The 20,000-nt window shown below is 41.7% G+C and overlaps 1 protein-coding gene across 1 annotated transcript in view; it reads left to right on the forward strand.

Moving 5' to 3' along the window:
* Positions 1–8,542: 8,542 nt before the first annotated feature.
* The window catches only part of pcsk7 (proprotein convertase subtilisin/kexin type 7), a 38,412-nt gene continuing 26,954 nt past the window's right edge, over positions 8,543–20,000 (forward strand). Inside the window, exons 1-4 of the mRNA XM_079611319.1 lie at positions 8,543–8,634; positions 17,135–17,189; positions 17,447–17,585; positions 17,663–17,763. Coding sequence (XP_079467445.1) covers positions 8,579–8,634; positions 17,135–17,189; positions 17,447–17,585; positions 17,663–17,763 — 351 coding nt within the window. The 5' untranslated portion in view covers positions 8,543–8,578. The remainder of the gene's footprint in view (positions 8,635–17,134; positions 17,190–17,446; positions 17,586–17,662; positions 17,764–20,000) is intronic.

Below are 20,000 nucleotides of genomic sequence, written 5' to 3' on the forward strand. Positions count from 1 at the left end.
ACTGACTTACACAGATCGCTTTATTCCTCATTACACTGACTTACACAGATCACTGTATTCCTCATTACACTGACTTACACAGATCACTTTATTCCTCATTACACTGACTTACACAGATCACTTTATTCCTCATTACACTGACTTACACAGATCACTGTATTCCTCATTACACTGACTTACACAGATCACTGTATTCCTCATTACACTGACTTACACAGATCACTGTATTCCTCATTACACTGACTTACACAGATCACTGTATTCCTCATTACACTGACTTACACAGATCACTTTATTCCTCATTACACTGACTTACACAGATCACTGTATTCCTCATTACACTGACTTACACAGATCACTGTATTCCTCATTACACTGACTTACACAGATCACTTTATTCCTCATTACACTGACTTACACAGATCACTGTATTCCTCATTACACTGACTTACACAGATCACTGTATTCCTCATTACACTGACTTACACAGATCACTGTATTCCTCATTACACTGACTTACACAGATCACTGTATTCCTCATTACACTGACTTACACAGATCACTGTATTCCTCATTACACTGACTTACACAGATCGCTTTATTCCTCATTACACTGACTTACACAGATCACTGTATTCCTCATTACACTGACTTACACAGATCACTGTATTCCTCATTACACTGACTTACACAGATCACTTTATTCCTCATTACACTGACTTACACAGATCACTTTATTCCTCATTACACTGACTTACACAGATCACTGTATTCCTCATTACACTGACTTACACAGATCGCTTTATTCCTCATTACACTGACTTACACAGATCACTGTATTCCTCATTACACTGACTTACACAGATCACTGTATTCCTCATTACACTGACTTACACAGATCACTGTATTCCTCATTACACTGACTTACACAGATCACTGTATTCCTCATTACACTGACTTACACAGATCACTTTATTCCTCATTACACTGACTTACACAGATCACTGTATTCCTCATTACACTGACTTACACAGATCACTGTATTCCTCATTACACTGACTTACACAGATCACTGTATTCCTCATTACACTGACTTACACAGATCACTGTATTCCTCATTACACTGACTTACACAGATCACTGTATTCCTCATTACACTGACTTACACAGATCGCTGTATTCCTCATTACACTGACTTACACAGATCGCTTTATTCCTCATTACACTGACTTACACAGATCACTGTATTCCTCATTACACTGACTTACACAGATCACTGTATTCCTCATTACACTGACTTACACAGATCACTGTATTCCTCATTACACTGACTTACACAGATCGCTTTATTCCTCATTACACTGACTTACACAGATCACTGTATTCCTCATTACACTGACTTACACAGATCACTTTATTCCTCATTACACTGACTTACACAGATCACTGTATTCCTCATTACACTGACTTACACAGATCACTGTATTCCTCATTACACTGACTTACACAGATCACTGTATTCCTCATTACACTGACTTACACAGATCACTTTATTCCTCATTACACTGACTTACACAGATCACTGTATTCCTCATTACACTGACTTACACAGATCACTGTATTCCTCATTACACTGACTTACACAGATCACTGTATTCCTCATTACACTGACTTACACAGATCGCTTTATTCCTCATTACACTGACTTACACAGATCACTGTATTCCTCATTACACTGACTTACACAGATCACTGTATTCCTCATTACACTGACTTACACAGATCACTGTATTCCTCATTACACTGACTTACACAGATCACTGTATTCCTCATTACACTGACTTACACAGATCACTTTATTCCTCATTACACTGACTTACACAGATCACTTTATTCCTCATTACACTGACTTACACAGATCACTGTATTCCTCATTACACTGACTTACACAGATCACTGTATTCCTCATTACACTGACTTACACAGATCACTGTATTCCTCATTACACTGACTTACACAGATCACTGTATTCCTCATTACACTGACTTACACAGATCACTGTATTCCTCATTACACTGACTTACACAGATCACTGTATTCCTCATTACACTGACTTACACAGATCACTGTATTCCTCATTACACTGACTTACACAGATCACTGTATTCCTCATTACACTGACTTACACAGATCGCTGTATTCCTCATTACACTGACTTACACAGATCACTGTATTCCTCATTACACTGACTTACACAGATCACTGTATTCCTCATTACACTGACTTACACAGATCACTGTATTCCTCATTACACTGACTTACACAGATCACTGTATTCCTCATTACACTGACTTACACAGATCGCTTTATTCCTCATTACACTGACTTACACAGATCACTGTATTCCTCATTACACTGACTTACACAGATCACTGTATTCCTCATTACACTGACTTACACAGATCACTGTATTCCTCATTACACTGACTTACACAGATCACTGTATTCCTCATTACACTGACTTACACAGATCACTGTATTCCTCATTACACTGACTTACACAGATCACTGTATTCCTCATTACACTGACTTACACAGATCACTTTATTCCTCATTACACTGACTTACACAGATCACTGTATTCCTCATTACACTGACTTACACAGATCACTGTATTCCTCATTACACTGACTTACACAGATCGCTGTATTCCTCATTACACTGACTTACACAGATCACTGTATTCCTCATTACACTGACTTACACAGATCGCTTTATTCCTCATTACACTGACTTACACAGATCACTTTATTCCTCATTACACTGACTTACACAGATCACTGTATTCCTCATTACACTGACTTACACAGATCACTTTATTCCTCATTACACTGACTTACACAGATCACTGTATTCCTCATTACACTGACTTACACAGATCACTGTATTCCTCATTACACTGACTTACACAGATCACTGTATTCCTCATTACACTGACTTACACAGATCACTGTATTCCTCATTACACTGACTTACACAGATCGCTTTATTCCTCATTACACTGACTTACACAGATCACTGTATTCCTCATTACACTGACTTACACAGATCACTTTATTCCTCATTACACTGACTTACACAGATCACTGTATTCCTCATTACACTGACTTACACAGATCACTTTATTCCTCATTACACTGACTTACACAGATCGCTTTATTCCTCATTACACTGACTTACACAGATCGCTGTATTCCTCATTACACTGACTTACACAGATCACTTTATTCCTCATTACACTGACTTACACAGATCACTTTATTCCTCATTACACTGACTTACACAGATCGCTTTATTCCTCATTACACTGACTTACACAGATCACTGTATTCCTCATTACACTGACTTACACAGATCACTGTATTCCTCATTACACTGACTTACACAGATCACTGTATTCCTCATTACACTGACTTACACAGATCACTGTATTCCTCATTACACTGACTTACACAGATCACTTTATTCCTCATTACACTGACTTACACAGATCGCTTTATTCCTCATTACACTGACTTACACAGATCACTGTATTCCTCATTACACTGACTTACACAGATCACTTTATTCCTCATTACACTGACTTACACAGATCGCTTTATTCCTCATTACACTGACTTACACAGATCACTGTATTCCTCATTACACTGACTTACACAGATCACTGTATTCCTCATTACACTGACTTACACAGATCACTGTATTCCTCATTACACTGACTTACACAGATCACTGTATTCCTCATTACACTGACTTACACAGATCGCTTTATTCCTCATTACACTGACTTACACAGATCGCTTTATTCCTCATTACACTGACTTACACAGATCACTGTATTCCTCATTACACTGACTTACACAGATCACTGTATTCCTCATTACACTGACTTACACAGATCGCTGTATTCCTCATTACACTGACTTACACAGATCGCTTTATTCCTCATTACACTGACTTACACAGATCGCTGTATTCCTCATTACACTGACTTACACAGATCACTGTATTCCTCATTACACTGACTTACACAGATCACTTTATTCCTCATTACACTGACTTACACAGATCACTGTATTCCTCATTACACTGACTTACACAGATCGCTGTATTCCTCATTACACTGACTTACACAGATCGCTTTATTCCTCATTACACTGACTTACACAGATCACTGTATTCCTCATTACACTGACTTACACAGATCGCTTTATTCCTCATTACACTGACTTACACAGATCGCTGTATTCCTCATTACACTGACTTACACAGATCACTTTATTCCTCATTACACTGACTTACACAGATCACTGTATTCCTCATTACACTGACTTACACAGATCACTGTATTCCTCATTACACTGACTTACACAGATCACTGTATTCCTCATTACACTGACTTACACAGATCACTGTATTCCTCATTACACTGACTTACACAGATCACTGTATTCCTCATTACACTGACTTACACAGATCACTTTATTCCTCATTACACTGACTTACACAGATCACTTTATTCCTCATTACACTGACTTACACAGATCACTGTATTCCTCATTACACTGACTTACACAGATCACTTTATTCCTCATTACACTGACTTACACAGATCACTTTATTCCTCATTACACTGACTTACACAGATCACTGTATTCCTCATTACACTGACTTACACAGATCACTGTATTCCTCATTACACTGACTTACACAGATCGCTTTATTCCTCATTACACTGACTTACACAGATCACTGTATTCCTCATTACACTGACTTACACAGATCACTGTATTCCTCATTACACTGACTTACACAGATCGCTTTATTCCTCATTACACTGACTTACACAGATCACTGTATTCCTCATTACACTGACTTACACAGATCGCTTTATTCCTCATTACACTGACTTACACAGATCACTGTATTCCTCATTACACTGACTTACACAGATCACTTTATTCCTCATTACACTGACTTACACAGATCACTGTATTCCTCATTACACTGACTTACACAGATCACTGTATTCCTCATTACACTGACTTACACAGATCACTGTATTCCTCATTACACTGACTTACACAGATCGCTTTATTCCTCATTACACTGACTTACACAGATCACTTTATTCCTCATTACACTGACTTACACAGATCACTGTATTCCTCATTACACTGACTTACACAGATCACTTTATTCCTCATTACACTGACTTACACAGATCACTGTATTCCTCATTACACTGACTTACACACATCACTTTATTCCTCATTACACTGACTTACACAGATCACTGTATTCCTCATTACACTGACTTACACAGATCACTTTATTCCTCATTACACTGACTTACACACATCACTGTATTCCTCATTACACTGACTTACACACATCACTGTATTCCTCATTACACTGACTTACACACATCACTGTATTCCTCATTACACTGACTTACACAGATCACTGTATTCCTCATTACACTGACTTACACAGATCACTGTATTCCTCATTACACTGACTTACACAGATCACTTTATTCCTCATTACACTGACTTACACACATCACTGTATTCCTCATTACACTGACTTACACAGATCACTGTATTCCTCATTACACTGACTTACACAGATCACTGTATTCCTCATTACACTGACTTACACAGATCGCTTTATTCCTCATTACACTGACTTACACAGATCACTGTATTCCTCATTACACTGACTTACACAGATCACTGTATTCCTCATTACACTGACTTACACAGATCGCTTTATTCCTCATTACACTGACTTACACAGATCACTGTATTCCTCATTACACTGACTTACACAGATCACTTTATTCCTCATTACACTGACTTACACAGATCACTGTATTCCTCATTACACTGACTTACACAGATCACTGTATTCCTCATTACACTGACTTACACAGATCACTGTATTCCTCATTACACTGACTTACACAGATCACTGTATTCCTCATTACACTGACTTACACAGATCACTGTATTCCTCATTACACTGACTTACACAGATCACTGTATTCCTCATTACACTGACTTACACAGATCACTGTATTCCTCATTACACTGACTTACACAGATCACTGTATTCCTCATTACACTGACTTACACAGATCACTTTATTCCTCATTACACTGACTTACACAGATCACTTTATTCCTCATTACACTGACTTACACAGATCACTGTATTCCTCATTACACTGACTTACACAGATCACTGTATTCCTCATTACACTGACTTACACAGATCACTGTATTCCTCATTACACTGACTTACACAGATCGCTTTATTCCTCATTACACTGACTTACACAGATCACTTTATTCCTCATTACACTGACTTACACAGATCACTTTATTCCTCATTACACTGACTTACACAGATCACTGTATTCCTCATTACACTGACTTACACAGATCACTGTATTCCTCATTACACTGACTTACACAGATCACTGTATTCCTCATTACACTGACTTACACAGATCACTGTATTCCTCATTACACTGACTTACACAGATCACTGTATTCCTCATTACACTGACTTACACAGATCACTGTATTCCTCATTACACTGACTTACACAGATCACTGTATTCCTCATTACACTGACTTACACAGATCACTGTATTCCTCATTACACTGACTTACACAGATCACTTTATTCCTCATTACACTGACTTACACAGATCACTTTATTCCTCATTACACTGACTTACACAGATCACTGTATTCCTCATTACACTGACTTACACAGATCACTGTATTCCTCATTACACTGACTTACACAGATCACTGTATTCCTCATTACACTGACTTACACACATCACTGTATTCCTCATTACACTGACTTACACACATCACTGTATTCCTCATTACACTGACTTACACAGATCGCTTTATTCCTCATTACACTGACTTACACAGATCACTTTATTCCTCATTACACTGACTTACACAGATCACTGTATTCCTCATTACACTGACTTACACAGATCGCTTTATTCCTCATTACACTGACTTACACAGATCACTGTATTCCTCATTACACTGACTTACACAGATCACTGTATTCCTCATTACACTGACTTACACAGATCACTGTATTCCTCATTACACTGACTTACACAGATCACTTTATTCCTCATTACACTGACTTACACACATCACTGTATTCCTCATTACACTGACTTACACACATCACTGTATTCCTCATTACACTGACTTACACAGATCACTGTATTCCTCATTACACTGACTTACACAGATCACTGTATTCCTCATTACACTGACTTACACAGATCACTGTATTCCTCATTACACTGACTTACACAGATCACTTTATTCCTCATTACACTGACTTACACAGATCACTGTATTCCTCATTACACTGACTTACACAGATCACTGTATTCCTCATTACACTGACTTACACAGATCACTGTATTCCTCATTACACTGACTTACACAGATCACTGTATTCCTCATTACACTGACTTACACAGATCGCTTTATTCCTCATTACACTGACTTACACAGATCACTGTATTCCTCATTACACTGACTTACACAGATCACTGTATTCCTCATTACACTGACTTACACAGATCACTTTATTCCTCATTACACTGACTTACACAGATCACTGTATTCCTCATTACACTGACTTACACAGATCACTGTATTCCTCATTACACTGACTTACACAGATCACTGTATTCCTCATTACACTGACTTACACAGATCACTGTATTCCTCATTACACTGACTTACACAGATCACTGTATTCCTCATTACACTGACTTACACAGATCGCTTTATTCCTCATTACACTGACTTACACAGATCAAGTTACAGAGAAGCTATGAAGAAAACTGTCTGCTAAACACACGTCTCATATACATATCCAGCTGATATACAATACATATAATAGAGGATACATAAACTCTTGTCCTTTTAGCATTACTTCCATTGTAGCCAAGTACATTCAAAATGTGAAATGCAAGAACTATAATATAATATATCCAAACAAGGAAGAATATATGATCTTTTTTATTTATATTTACCACAGATTTCATTTATATAGCAAGAAACGTTTACCTTCATGTATTTTTACTAAGGCCTTTTAATATATGAATTTTTTCTATGTTATTATGCAAATTAATTGTTGAATCAGAGTTGTAAACTAATTTAGCGAATTCCCTAAAGAACCTTTTAATTAGAAAAGTTTAAATCGCTATTAAAACATCTGTGTGTTGTGACTGTGAAACGCGTGTAATGACACACTCTTTTGGAAACTTAATGGCCATATTAAACTGGCAATGTTCACCATGTTTAATTCTAGTAGTACGTCAGTGATATTCTCTCATGCTTGACCACAGGTGTGTGTGTGTGTGTGTGTGTGTGTGTGTGTGTGTGTGTGTGTGTGTGTGTGTGTGTGTGTGTGTGCCAGGCATCCGGGTTCTGGACGGACCCCTCACTGACAGCATGGAGGCGGTGGCTTTTAACAAGCACTACCAGGTCAATCACATCTACAGCTGCAGGTGTGTTTCTGTGCCCAGATCACTCTTACACACTCCTACACACTCGTACACACTCTTACACACTCTCACACACTCATACACACACTCTCACACACTCTTACACACTCTTACACACTCCTACACACTCTCACACACTCTTACACACTCTTACTCACTCGTACACACTCTTACACACTCTCACACACTCATACACACACTCTCACACACTCTTACACACTCTTACACACTCTTACACACTCCTACACACTCTCACACACTCTTACACACTCTTACACACTCCTACACACTCTTACACACTCCTACACCCTCTCATACACTCTTACACACTCTTACACTCTCTTACACACGCGTACACACTCTCACACACTCGTACACACTCTCACACACTCGTACACACTCTTACACACTCTCACACACTCTCACACACTCTTACACACTCCTACACACTCTCACACACTCTTACACACTCTTACACACTCCTACACACTCTTACACACTCCTACACCCTCTCATACACTCTTACACACTCTTACACTCTCTTACACACGCGTACACACTCTCACACACTCGTACACACTCTTACACACTCTTACACACTCCTACACACTCTTACACACTCCTACACCCTCTCATGCACTCTTACTCACTCTTACACACTCTTACACACTCTCACACACTCTTACTCACTCTTACACACTCTCACACACTCCTACACACTCTTTCACACTCACACACTCTTACACACTCTTACACACTCCTACACACTCTCATACACTCTTACACACTCTCACACACTCTTACACACTCTCACACACTCTTACACACTCTTACACACTCTCATAAACTCTTACTCACTCTTACACACTCTTACACACTCTTACACACTCTCACACTCTCTTACACACTCTCACACACTCTTACACACTCTCACACTCTCTTACACACTCGTACACACTCGTTCACACTCTTTTACACACTCTTACACACTCGTACACACTCGTACACACTCTTACTCACTCGTACACACTCGTACACACTCTCACACTCTCACACACTCTCACACACTCTCACACTCTCACACACTCTTACACACTCTTACACACTCACACACTCTCACACACTCTTACACACTCTCACACTCTCTTACACACTCGTACACACTCTCACACTCTCTTACACACTCGTACACACTCGTACACACTCTTACTCACTCGTACACACTCTTACACACTCACACACTCTTACATCCTCTTACACACTCTTACACACTCTCACACACTCTTACACACTCACACACTCTCACACACTCTTACACACTCTTACTCACTCTTACACACTCCTACACACTCGTACACACTCTTACACACTCTCACACACTCATACACACACTCTTACACACTCTTACACACTCTTACACACTCATACACACTCTTACACACACTCTTACACACTCTCACACACTCTTACACACTCTTACACACTCTTACACACTCTCACACACTCTCACACACTCTTACACACTCTTACACACTCTCACACACTCTTACACACTCTCACACACTCTTACACACTCTTACACACTCATACACACTCTCACACACTCTCACACACTCTTACACACTCTTACACACACTCTTACACACTCTTACACACTCTCACACACTCTTACACACTCTTACACACACTCTTACACACTCTCACACACTCTTACACACTCTTACACACTCTCACACACACTCTTACACACTCTTACACACTCATACACACTCGTACACACTCTTACACACACTCTTACACACTCTTACACACTCTTACACACACTCTTACACACTCTCACACACTCTTACACACTCTTACACACTCTCACACACTCTCACACACTCTTACACACTCTCACACACTCTTACACACTCTCACACACTCTCACACACTCTTACACACTCTTACACACTCCTACACACTCTCACACACTCTTACACACTCATACACACTCTTACACACTCTTACACACACTCTCACACACTCTTACACACTCTTACACACTCCTACACACTCTCATACACTCTTACACACTCTCACACACTCTTACACACTCTCACACACTCTTACACACTCTTACACACTCTCATAAACTCTTACTCACTCTTACACACTCTTACACACTCTTACACACTCTCACACTCTCTTACACACTCTCACACACTCTCACACTCTCTTACACACTCGTACACACTCGTTCACACTCTTTTACACACTCTTACACACTCGTACACACTCTTACTCACTCGTACACACTCTTACTCTCTCTTACACACTCTTACTCACTCTTACACACTCTTACTCACTCTTACACACTCTTACTCACTCTCACACACTCTTACACACTCTTACTCACTCTTACACACTCTTACTCACTCTCACACACTCTTACACACTCGTAAACACTCGTACACTCTCTTACACACTCTTACACACTCTTACTCACTCTTACACACTCACACACTCTTACATCCTCTTACTCTCTCTTACACACTCGTACACACTCTTACTCTCTCTTACACACTCTTACACACTCTTACTCACTTTTACACACTCTTACTCACTCTCACACACTCTTACACACTCGTAAACACTCGTACACTCTCTTACACACTCTTACACACTCTTACACACTCCTACACACTCTCACACACTCACACACTCTTACACTCTCTTACACACACTCTTACACACTCTCACACACTCTTACACACTCTTACACACACTCTTACACACTCTCACACACTCTTACACACTCTTACACACTCTTACACACACTCTTAGACACTCTCACACACTCTTACACACTCTCACTCACTCTTACACACTCTTACACTCTTACACACACTCACACACTCTTAGACACTCTCACACACTCTGACACACTCTTACACACTCTCACTCACTCTCACTCACTCTTACACTCTCTTACACTCTCTTACACACTCGTACACACTCGTACACACTCTCACACACTCTTACACACTCTTACACACTCTCACTCACTCTCACACACTCTTACACACTCTTACACACTCTCACACACTCTCACACACTCTTACACACTCTTACACACTCTCACACACTCTTACACACTCTCACACACTCTCACACACTCTTACACACTCTTACACACTCCTACACACTCTCACACACTCTTACACACTCATACACACTCTTACACACTCTTACACACACTCTCACACACTCTCACACACTCTTACACACTCCTACACACTCTCACACACTCTTACACACTCATACACACTCTTACACACTCTCACACACTCTTACACACTCCTAGACACTCGTACACACTCTTACACACTCTCACACACTCATACACACACTCTCACACACTCTTACACACTATTACACACTCATACACACTCTTACACACTCTTACACACACTCTTACACACTCTCACACACTCTTACACACTCTTACACACTCTCACACACTCTCACACACTCTTACACACTCCTACACACTCTCACACACTCTTACACACTCATACACACTCTTACACACTCTCACACACTCTTACACACTCCTACACACTCGTACACACTCTTACACACTCTCACACACTCATACACACACTCTCACACACTCTTACACACTATTACACACTCATACACACTCTTACACACTCTTACACACACTCTTACACACTCTCACACACTCTTACACACTCTTACACACTCTTACACACTCTCACACACTCTCACACACTCTTACACACTCTTACACACTCTTACACACTCTTACACACTCTCACACACTCTCACACACTCTCACACACTCTTACACACTCTTACACACTCCTACACACTCTCACACACTCTCACACACTCTTACACACACTCTTACACACTCTTACACACTCTCACACACTCTTACACACACTCTTACACACTCTCACACACTCTTACACACTCTTACACACTCTCACACACACTCTCATACACACTCTTACACACACTCTTACACACTCTTACACACTCTCACACACTCATACACACTCTTACACACTCTTTCACACACTCTTACACACTCTTACACACTCTCACACACTCTCACACACTCTTACACACTCTTACACACTCTCACACACTCTTACACACTCTTACACACTCTCACACACTCTCACACACTCTTACACACTCTTACACACTCCTACACACTCTCACACACTCTTACACACTCTTACAAACTCTTACACACTCTTACACACTCCTACACCCTCTCATACACTCTTACACACTCTTACACTCTCTTACACACTCCTACACACTCTCACACACTCCTACACACTCTTACACACTCTTACACACGCGTACACACTCTCACACACTCGTACACACTCTTACACACTCCTACACACTCTTACACACTCCTACACCCTCTCATACACTCTTACTCACTCTTACACACTCTCACACACTCTTACTCACTCTTACACACTCTCACACACTCCTACACACTCTTTCACACTCACACACTCTTACACACTCTTACACACTCCTACACACTCTCATACACTCTTACACACTCTCACACACTCTTACACACTCTCACACACTCTTACACACTCTTACACACTCTCATAAACTCTTACTCACTCTTACACACTCTTACACACTCTTACACACTCTCACACTCTCTTACACACTCTCACACACTCTCACACTCTCTTACACACTCGTACACACTCGTTCACACTCTTTTACACACTCTTACACACTCGTACACACTCGTACACACTCTTACTCACTCGTACACACTCTTACTCTCTCTTACACACTCTTACTCACTCTTACACACTCTTACTCACTCTTACACACTCTTACTCACTCTCACACACTCTTACACACTCTTACTCACTCTTACACACTCTTACTCACTCTCACTCACTCTCACACACTCTTACACACTCGTAAACACTCGTACACTCTCTTACACACTCTTACACACTCTTACACACTCACACACTCTTACATCCTCTTACTCTCTCTTACACACTCGTACACACTCTTACTCTCTCTTACACACTCGTACACACTCTTACTCACTTTTACACACTCTTACTCACTCTCACACACTCTTACACACTCGTAAACACTCGTACACTCTCTTACACACTCTTACACACTCTTACACACTCCTACACACTCTCACACACTCTCACACACTCTTACACACTCTTACACACACTCTTACACACTCTCACACACTCTTACACACTCTTACACACACTCTTACACACTCTCACACACTCTTACACACTCTTACACACTCTTACACACACTCTTAGACACTCTCACACACTCTTACACACTCTTACACACTCTCACTCACTCTTACACACTCTTACACACACTCACACACTCTTAGACACTCTCACACACTCTGACACACTCTTACACACTCTCACTCACTCTCACTCACTCTTACACACTCTTACACTCTCTTACACACTCGTACACACTCGTACACACTCTTACACACTCTTACACACTCTCACTCACTCTCACTCACTCTTACACACTCTTACACTCTCTTACACACTCTTACACACTCTTACACTCTCTTACACACTCTTACACTCTCTTACACACTCTTACACTCTCTTACACACTCTTACACTCTCTTACACTCTCTTACACACTCTTACACACTCTCACACTCTCTTACACACTCTTACACTCTCTTACACACTCTTACACTCTCTTACACTCTCGTACACACTCGTACACACTCTTACACACTCTCACACACTCTTACACACTCGTACACACTCTTACACTACTTATTTGCTTTAGTTGAGAGCAATACTGTCAATCCTACACTGGCTTTTATAATGTTCACTTTAGTAGGCAGATAAAAATTTAACGAGATAAAGCTTTAAAACAAGCTTCCATTTGTTAGTGAAGTACGTTAGTTAACATTAACAAACAGTGAGCAATATTTCTACAGGGTTTATTCATCTTAATGTCAATTTCAACACTTGCATGTCAGTGTTGATGAACATGTCTTGAGATATTGTCCACCCAGTTTGCCGGTTATGCCTGATAATAAGATTCATTATGCCGTCAGCTTCATTGATAATAACAGAGATGTGTGAGAATTGTGCTCGCTTTATGTTAAATGAACAGTGGATTGTGAATGTTAATGCTTTAATACCAAATCATTTATCAGGAGCATTTATGCTGATGTGTATGTGGCGACACGCAGGCTAACACTAAGTTAAGTTACACAAGTTACGTCACATCTTAACTAACACATGTTCTGCGGGAAACCCTACACATTAGCATAAAGAACATGTACCTGGGAGGCTGAATAGGCTGAACTAACATTAGCCAGCGAGTCCAGCAAGTTAACGGTCAGCAAGTTCACCAAGCTCCCGATCTCATTCCTCAACACTGAATACATTGAGTTCTTCCTCGGTGTCGCTTCTGAACAACTCCGCTAACTAGAGCGCCCTCTCGCGGCTGTAGACGGTAATGTTTCTCTTGGCTCATCTCAGTCAGAATTAATTAATTTTTATATATAAGTCGCACCTGACTATAAGTCGCAGGACCAGCCTGAGCCAACTATGAAAAAAAAATACGGTTCATAAGTCTTCTGTTCCCTTTCGAATGGGAACTGGCACTGCGTCGATGGCTCTTTTGGGGAACTCCTCCGCGTGAACCGCTGTCTGAACCCCGTATCCAATCATGGCAATCGTTATTGGCTGGCGACAGCCTGTGACGTCACTACTAATGCGATCCAGAAGTATATAAGGGGCGCCTAGAGAACATGTCACGACATTTTGTGTTGGTAATTTCTTTATTTACTTGTATTTGTAAATGACAGCTTTCATGATAAATAATGATATACAATTTCACTTTAAGTTCCATGATGCAAACATTTACATTAGTTAATGCATATCAACTAATAATTAACTTTTTTTTCAAAGCATTTATTAATCTTAGTTAATATTGATTCATAAATATGTTAGTCCACAGTGTTTCCTCTAGGTTCTGTGGTGGCAGGCCCATTTCCCGAGGGGGAGGGGCGCCGCCCATGAGGGATATTCCCATGGGCCACGCCCCCTTGCCCCAGGTGTTTAAACCTCCCCTAAGTATTATAATTAGGGATGGGTATCGATTCAGATGTTCCAATTCGATTTCAATTCGCAAACTCTCAATTCGATTCAATTTCGATTCTCGATTCGACTCAATGAATATAGATTGAACACAAAACCTATATTTATAAAAAAGAACAGTGAACACAAGTTTACGAGTGGTTAATTAATACAAATAAATGAAGAGCCACAAAACCGTATATTAAACTCTTATTATTTTAGGTACACTTGGGTACATTAAAACAGAACCCAACCATATCAAATGCATAATAGACAGGATTTTGATGCAAGATTAAAAATCGATTATTGAAAAAGTCAGAACAGTCTCATGCCTTAATCAAACAGGATCAGGTTATTTTATGTTTAAGATAAGACAAACATAAAATCTCACTGCATTAGAGTAACATGGAGGCTGCAAGCCTATGAAGTGTAGGAAAACTAATACTGGCTTTTGGGTGATATATAAATAAATATGGGGGGGAAAAATCGATTCATAGCCTTTGAGAATCGATATTGAGTTGACCACATTTTAAAAAACGATTAATTGAAAAATAGTTTTTCTAGTTATAATATGAAAGGTTCCAATTTACAGCGGCAAAGCGATTATGCGCATCCCGTGCGCCGAATGATGCACTTGAAGCAACTCGAAGTCACAGCGTGCAGCGCGTCGCATTGAAAAGTTAAAAGCACAAAGCGAAGAGATACAGTATTTGATGCTTACTGTATTATATCTATGCAACAGTTTATTGAGCCTTTTCTTTTAACAGTTTTAAATTTCAGTTACAGTGCGCATGAAGAACAATTCATAGTGCTCTCTCCAGTGCTGTAATCTAACAGAACTAACGCAATAAACTCCAGTAACAAAGTCATTTTATGCAAACCATAGACCTTTATCTACAAATAAAGTATAATAATGTGAACATTGATCTTGGAGTGTCATCGTGTTACTCGTAATCGAACGCGACGCGCTGTTTGAGTTCTGAATGGAGAATGACTGAGGAGAGATGAGTTTTCATTAACTTTAACTTAACGACTTCAATATTAATGTTTACCTCACATTATGCTATCGAATGACTTTAGAAGTCTTGGAATATAGTGCACGAAAACTTTATGGAGCTTTACAATGTTTTTTATGCCTTTAGTGGGGCTTAACAATAACACAATACATAGCATGCACAATATCGGAGCTCACTGAGAAGCTGCAGCCGTGGCGGGAGGATTTTTGGTGTGGCGGCCCACCACGGCAGAATGAATGTAGCGGAAACACTGGTCCATAAACCATGAACCATGCACTTTTCCTGGTCACCTGACATGTATGGTTTGTCTTGTAGCTGGGGGCCGGATGATGATGGCCGTACAGTTGATGGACCTCATCCCTTAGGCAAGGTCAGTCTGAATATGCACCTCATCAGTGTAATGTAGTTTATGAATGAGACTCATGAAGCCTTCACCATATGAGCAGAGCGTTTCTCTGTACTTTCACCAACACACAGTGGTGGCGCTTCGGCCATAGCTTTAGCAGATCAATAAAGCAGTCAGAGTTCAGCCAGCGATGGTTTAGAAACTCAATTAAAGTCATCACTCAGTAGTCCATGTTTTAGAGTGATTTTGAGGAGTGATGCAGTTCCTGGTCTCTCCCACAGGCGGCGCTACAGCACGGCGTGATCGCGGGCAGGAAAGGTTTCGGCAGCATCTTCGTTGTGGCCAGTGGCAACGGAGGACAGTATGACGACAACTGCAACTACGACGGCTATGCTAACTCCATCTACACCGTGACCATTGGTACGGTTCTCTCAGTCTCGAGTGTGTAGCCCTGTGTGCTTCAGATGTGTGTCAGTGTCAGTGATGTGTGCTTGCAGGAGCGGTGGATGAGAACGGCAGAAAGCCGTTTTACGCGGAGGAGTGCGCCTCTATGCTAGCGGTGACCTTCAGCAGTGGAAGCAGACAACTGCGCAGCATCGTAAGCATTAGCCGCCGCTAACGTCTGCTCTGTTAGTGTGAGTGGGCGTAGCTGTCGAATCTCAATAACTAAATCAACAGTCTAACATCATCACGGATTGTCAAATATCTAGCGCTGGGCAAAAAAGAAAGTTAGTGGATGTTTTCACCGGTGGATCAAGTTTAGATATTTTGATTCAGAATTAATTTTTTCTTTAAAAAATAAGTACCGTAAAACTTCAAATAATAGCCCGGGCTTTTATTTTCCCAAATCGCGAACTGCACCGGCTTGTATTGGAGACAGGCGTCTATATGAGACAGGCCTTTCATTTAGTGTTGAGACTTCACCCTGTGCTGCAATATACATTTAGCTTTACATTCATTTACAGAAATCAGCTGGTTGAAGGAAAACTGCTGCTGCTATCGGATTTTCAGATGATATTCTCAATTCAGTTAACGGACGCTCAGAGATAAAGTGAATTCAGACTGTAGTGTAGACTAAGCAACGATTGTATTTAATTAGACATGATCTTAATTCCATAATGTCCTTAAACATAACAATATTGCTGGCCATAAACTGACAAAGTGCGCGTCCGATAACTCGAGTTGCCATAAACGCCGTACGCGCGCGCTTCTCGTCCGGTGTGCGATAACGCGAGTTGTCACAGGCGCGGCGCATCTCGTCCGGTGTGTGATAAAGTTGTCATAGACGCGGCGCGGCGCTTCTCGTCCGGTGTGCGATAAAGTTGTCATAGACGCGGCGCGGCGCATCTCGTCCGGTGTGCGATAAAGTTGTCATAGACGCGGCGCGGCGCATCTCGTCCGGTGTGCGATAAAGTTGTCATAGGCGCGGCGCATCTCGTCCGGTGTGTGATAAAGTTGTCATAGGCGCGGCGCATCTCGTCCGGTGTGCGATAAAGTTGTCATAGACGCGGCGCGGCGCATCTCGTCCGGTGTGCGATAAAGTTGTCATAGGCGCGGCGCATCTCGTCCGGTGTGTGATAAAGTTGTCATAGGCGCGGCGCATCTCGTCCGGTGTGTGATAAAGTTGTCATAGACGCGGCGCGGCGCATCTCGTCCGGTGTGCGATAAAGTTGTCATAGACGCGGCGCGGCGCATCTCGTCCGGTGTGCGATAAAGTTGTCATAGGCGCGGCGCATCTCGTCCGGTGTGTGATAAAGTTGTCATAGACGCGGCGCGGCGCTTCTCGTCCGGTGTGTGATAAAGTTGTCATAGACGCGGCGCAGCGCTTCTCGTCCGGTGTGTGATAAAGTTGTCATAGACGCGGCGCGGCGCTTCTCGTCCGGTGTGTGATAAAGTTGTCATAGACGCGGCGCAGCGCATCTCGTCCGGTGTGTGATAAAGTTGTCATAGACGCGGCGCAGCGCTTCTCGTCCGGTGTGTGATAAAGTTGTCATAGACGCGGCGCAGCGCTTCTCGTCCGGTGTGTGATAAAGTTGTCATAGACGCGGCGCGGCGCATCTCGTCCGGTGTGTGATAAAGTTGTCATAGACGCGGCGCAGCGCTTCTCGTCCGGTGTGTGATAAAGTTGTCATAGACGCGGCGCGGCGCATCTCGTCCGGTGTGTGATAAAGTTGTCATAGACGCGGCGCAGCGCTTCTCGTCCGGTGTGTGATAAAGTTGTCATAGACGCGGCGCGGCGCTTCTCGTCCGGTGTGTGATAAAGTTGTCATAGACGCGGCGCAGCGCTTCTCGTCCGGTGTGTGATAAAGTTGTCATAGACGCGGCGCAGCGCTTCTCGTCCGGTGTGTGATAAAGTTGTCATAGACGCGGCGCGGCGCTTCTCGTCCGGTGTGTGATAAAGTTGTCATAGACGCGGCGCGGCGCTTCTCGTCCGGTGTGTGATAAAGTTGTCATAGACGCGGCGCAGCGCTTCTCGTCCGGTGTGTGATAAAGTTGTCATAGACGCGGCGCGGCGCTTCTCGTCCGGTGTGTGATAAAGTTGTCATAGACGCGGCGCGGCGCATCTCGTCCGGTGTGTGATAAAGTTGTCATAGGCGCGGCGCATCTCGTCCGGTGTGTGATAAAGTTGTCATAGACGCGGCGCGGCGCATCTCGTCCGGTGTGCGATAAAGTTGTCATAGACGCGGCGCGGCGCTTCTCGTCCGGTGTGCGATACATAGACGCGGTGCATCTCGTCCGGTGTGCGATACATAGACTCGCCGCGGCGCTTCTCGTCCGGTGTGCGATACATAGACGCGGTGCATCTCGTCCGGTGTGCGATACATAGACGCGGTG

The sequence above is a fragment of the Phoxinus phoxinus genome, assembly GCF_949152265.1.
Source record: "Phoxinus phoxinus genome assembly, chromosome: 4".
Classification (NCBI taxonomy): Eukaryota; Metazoa; Chordata; class Actinopteri; order Cypriniformes; family Leuciscidae; genus Phoxinus; species Phoxinus phoxinus.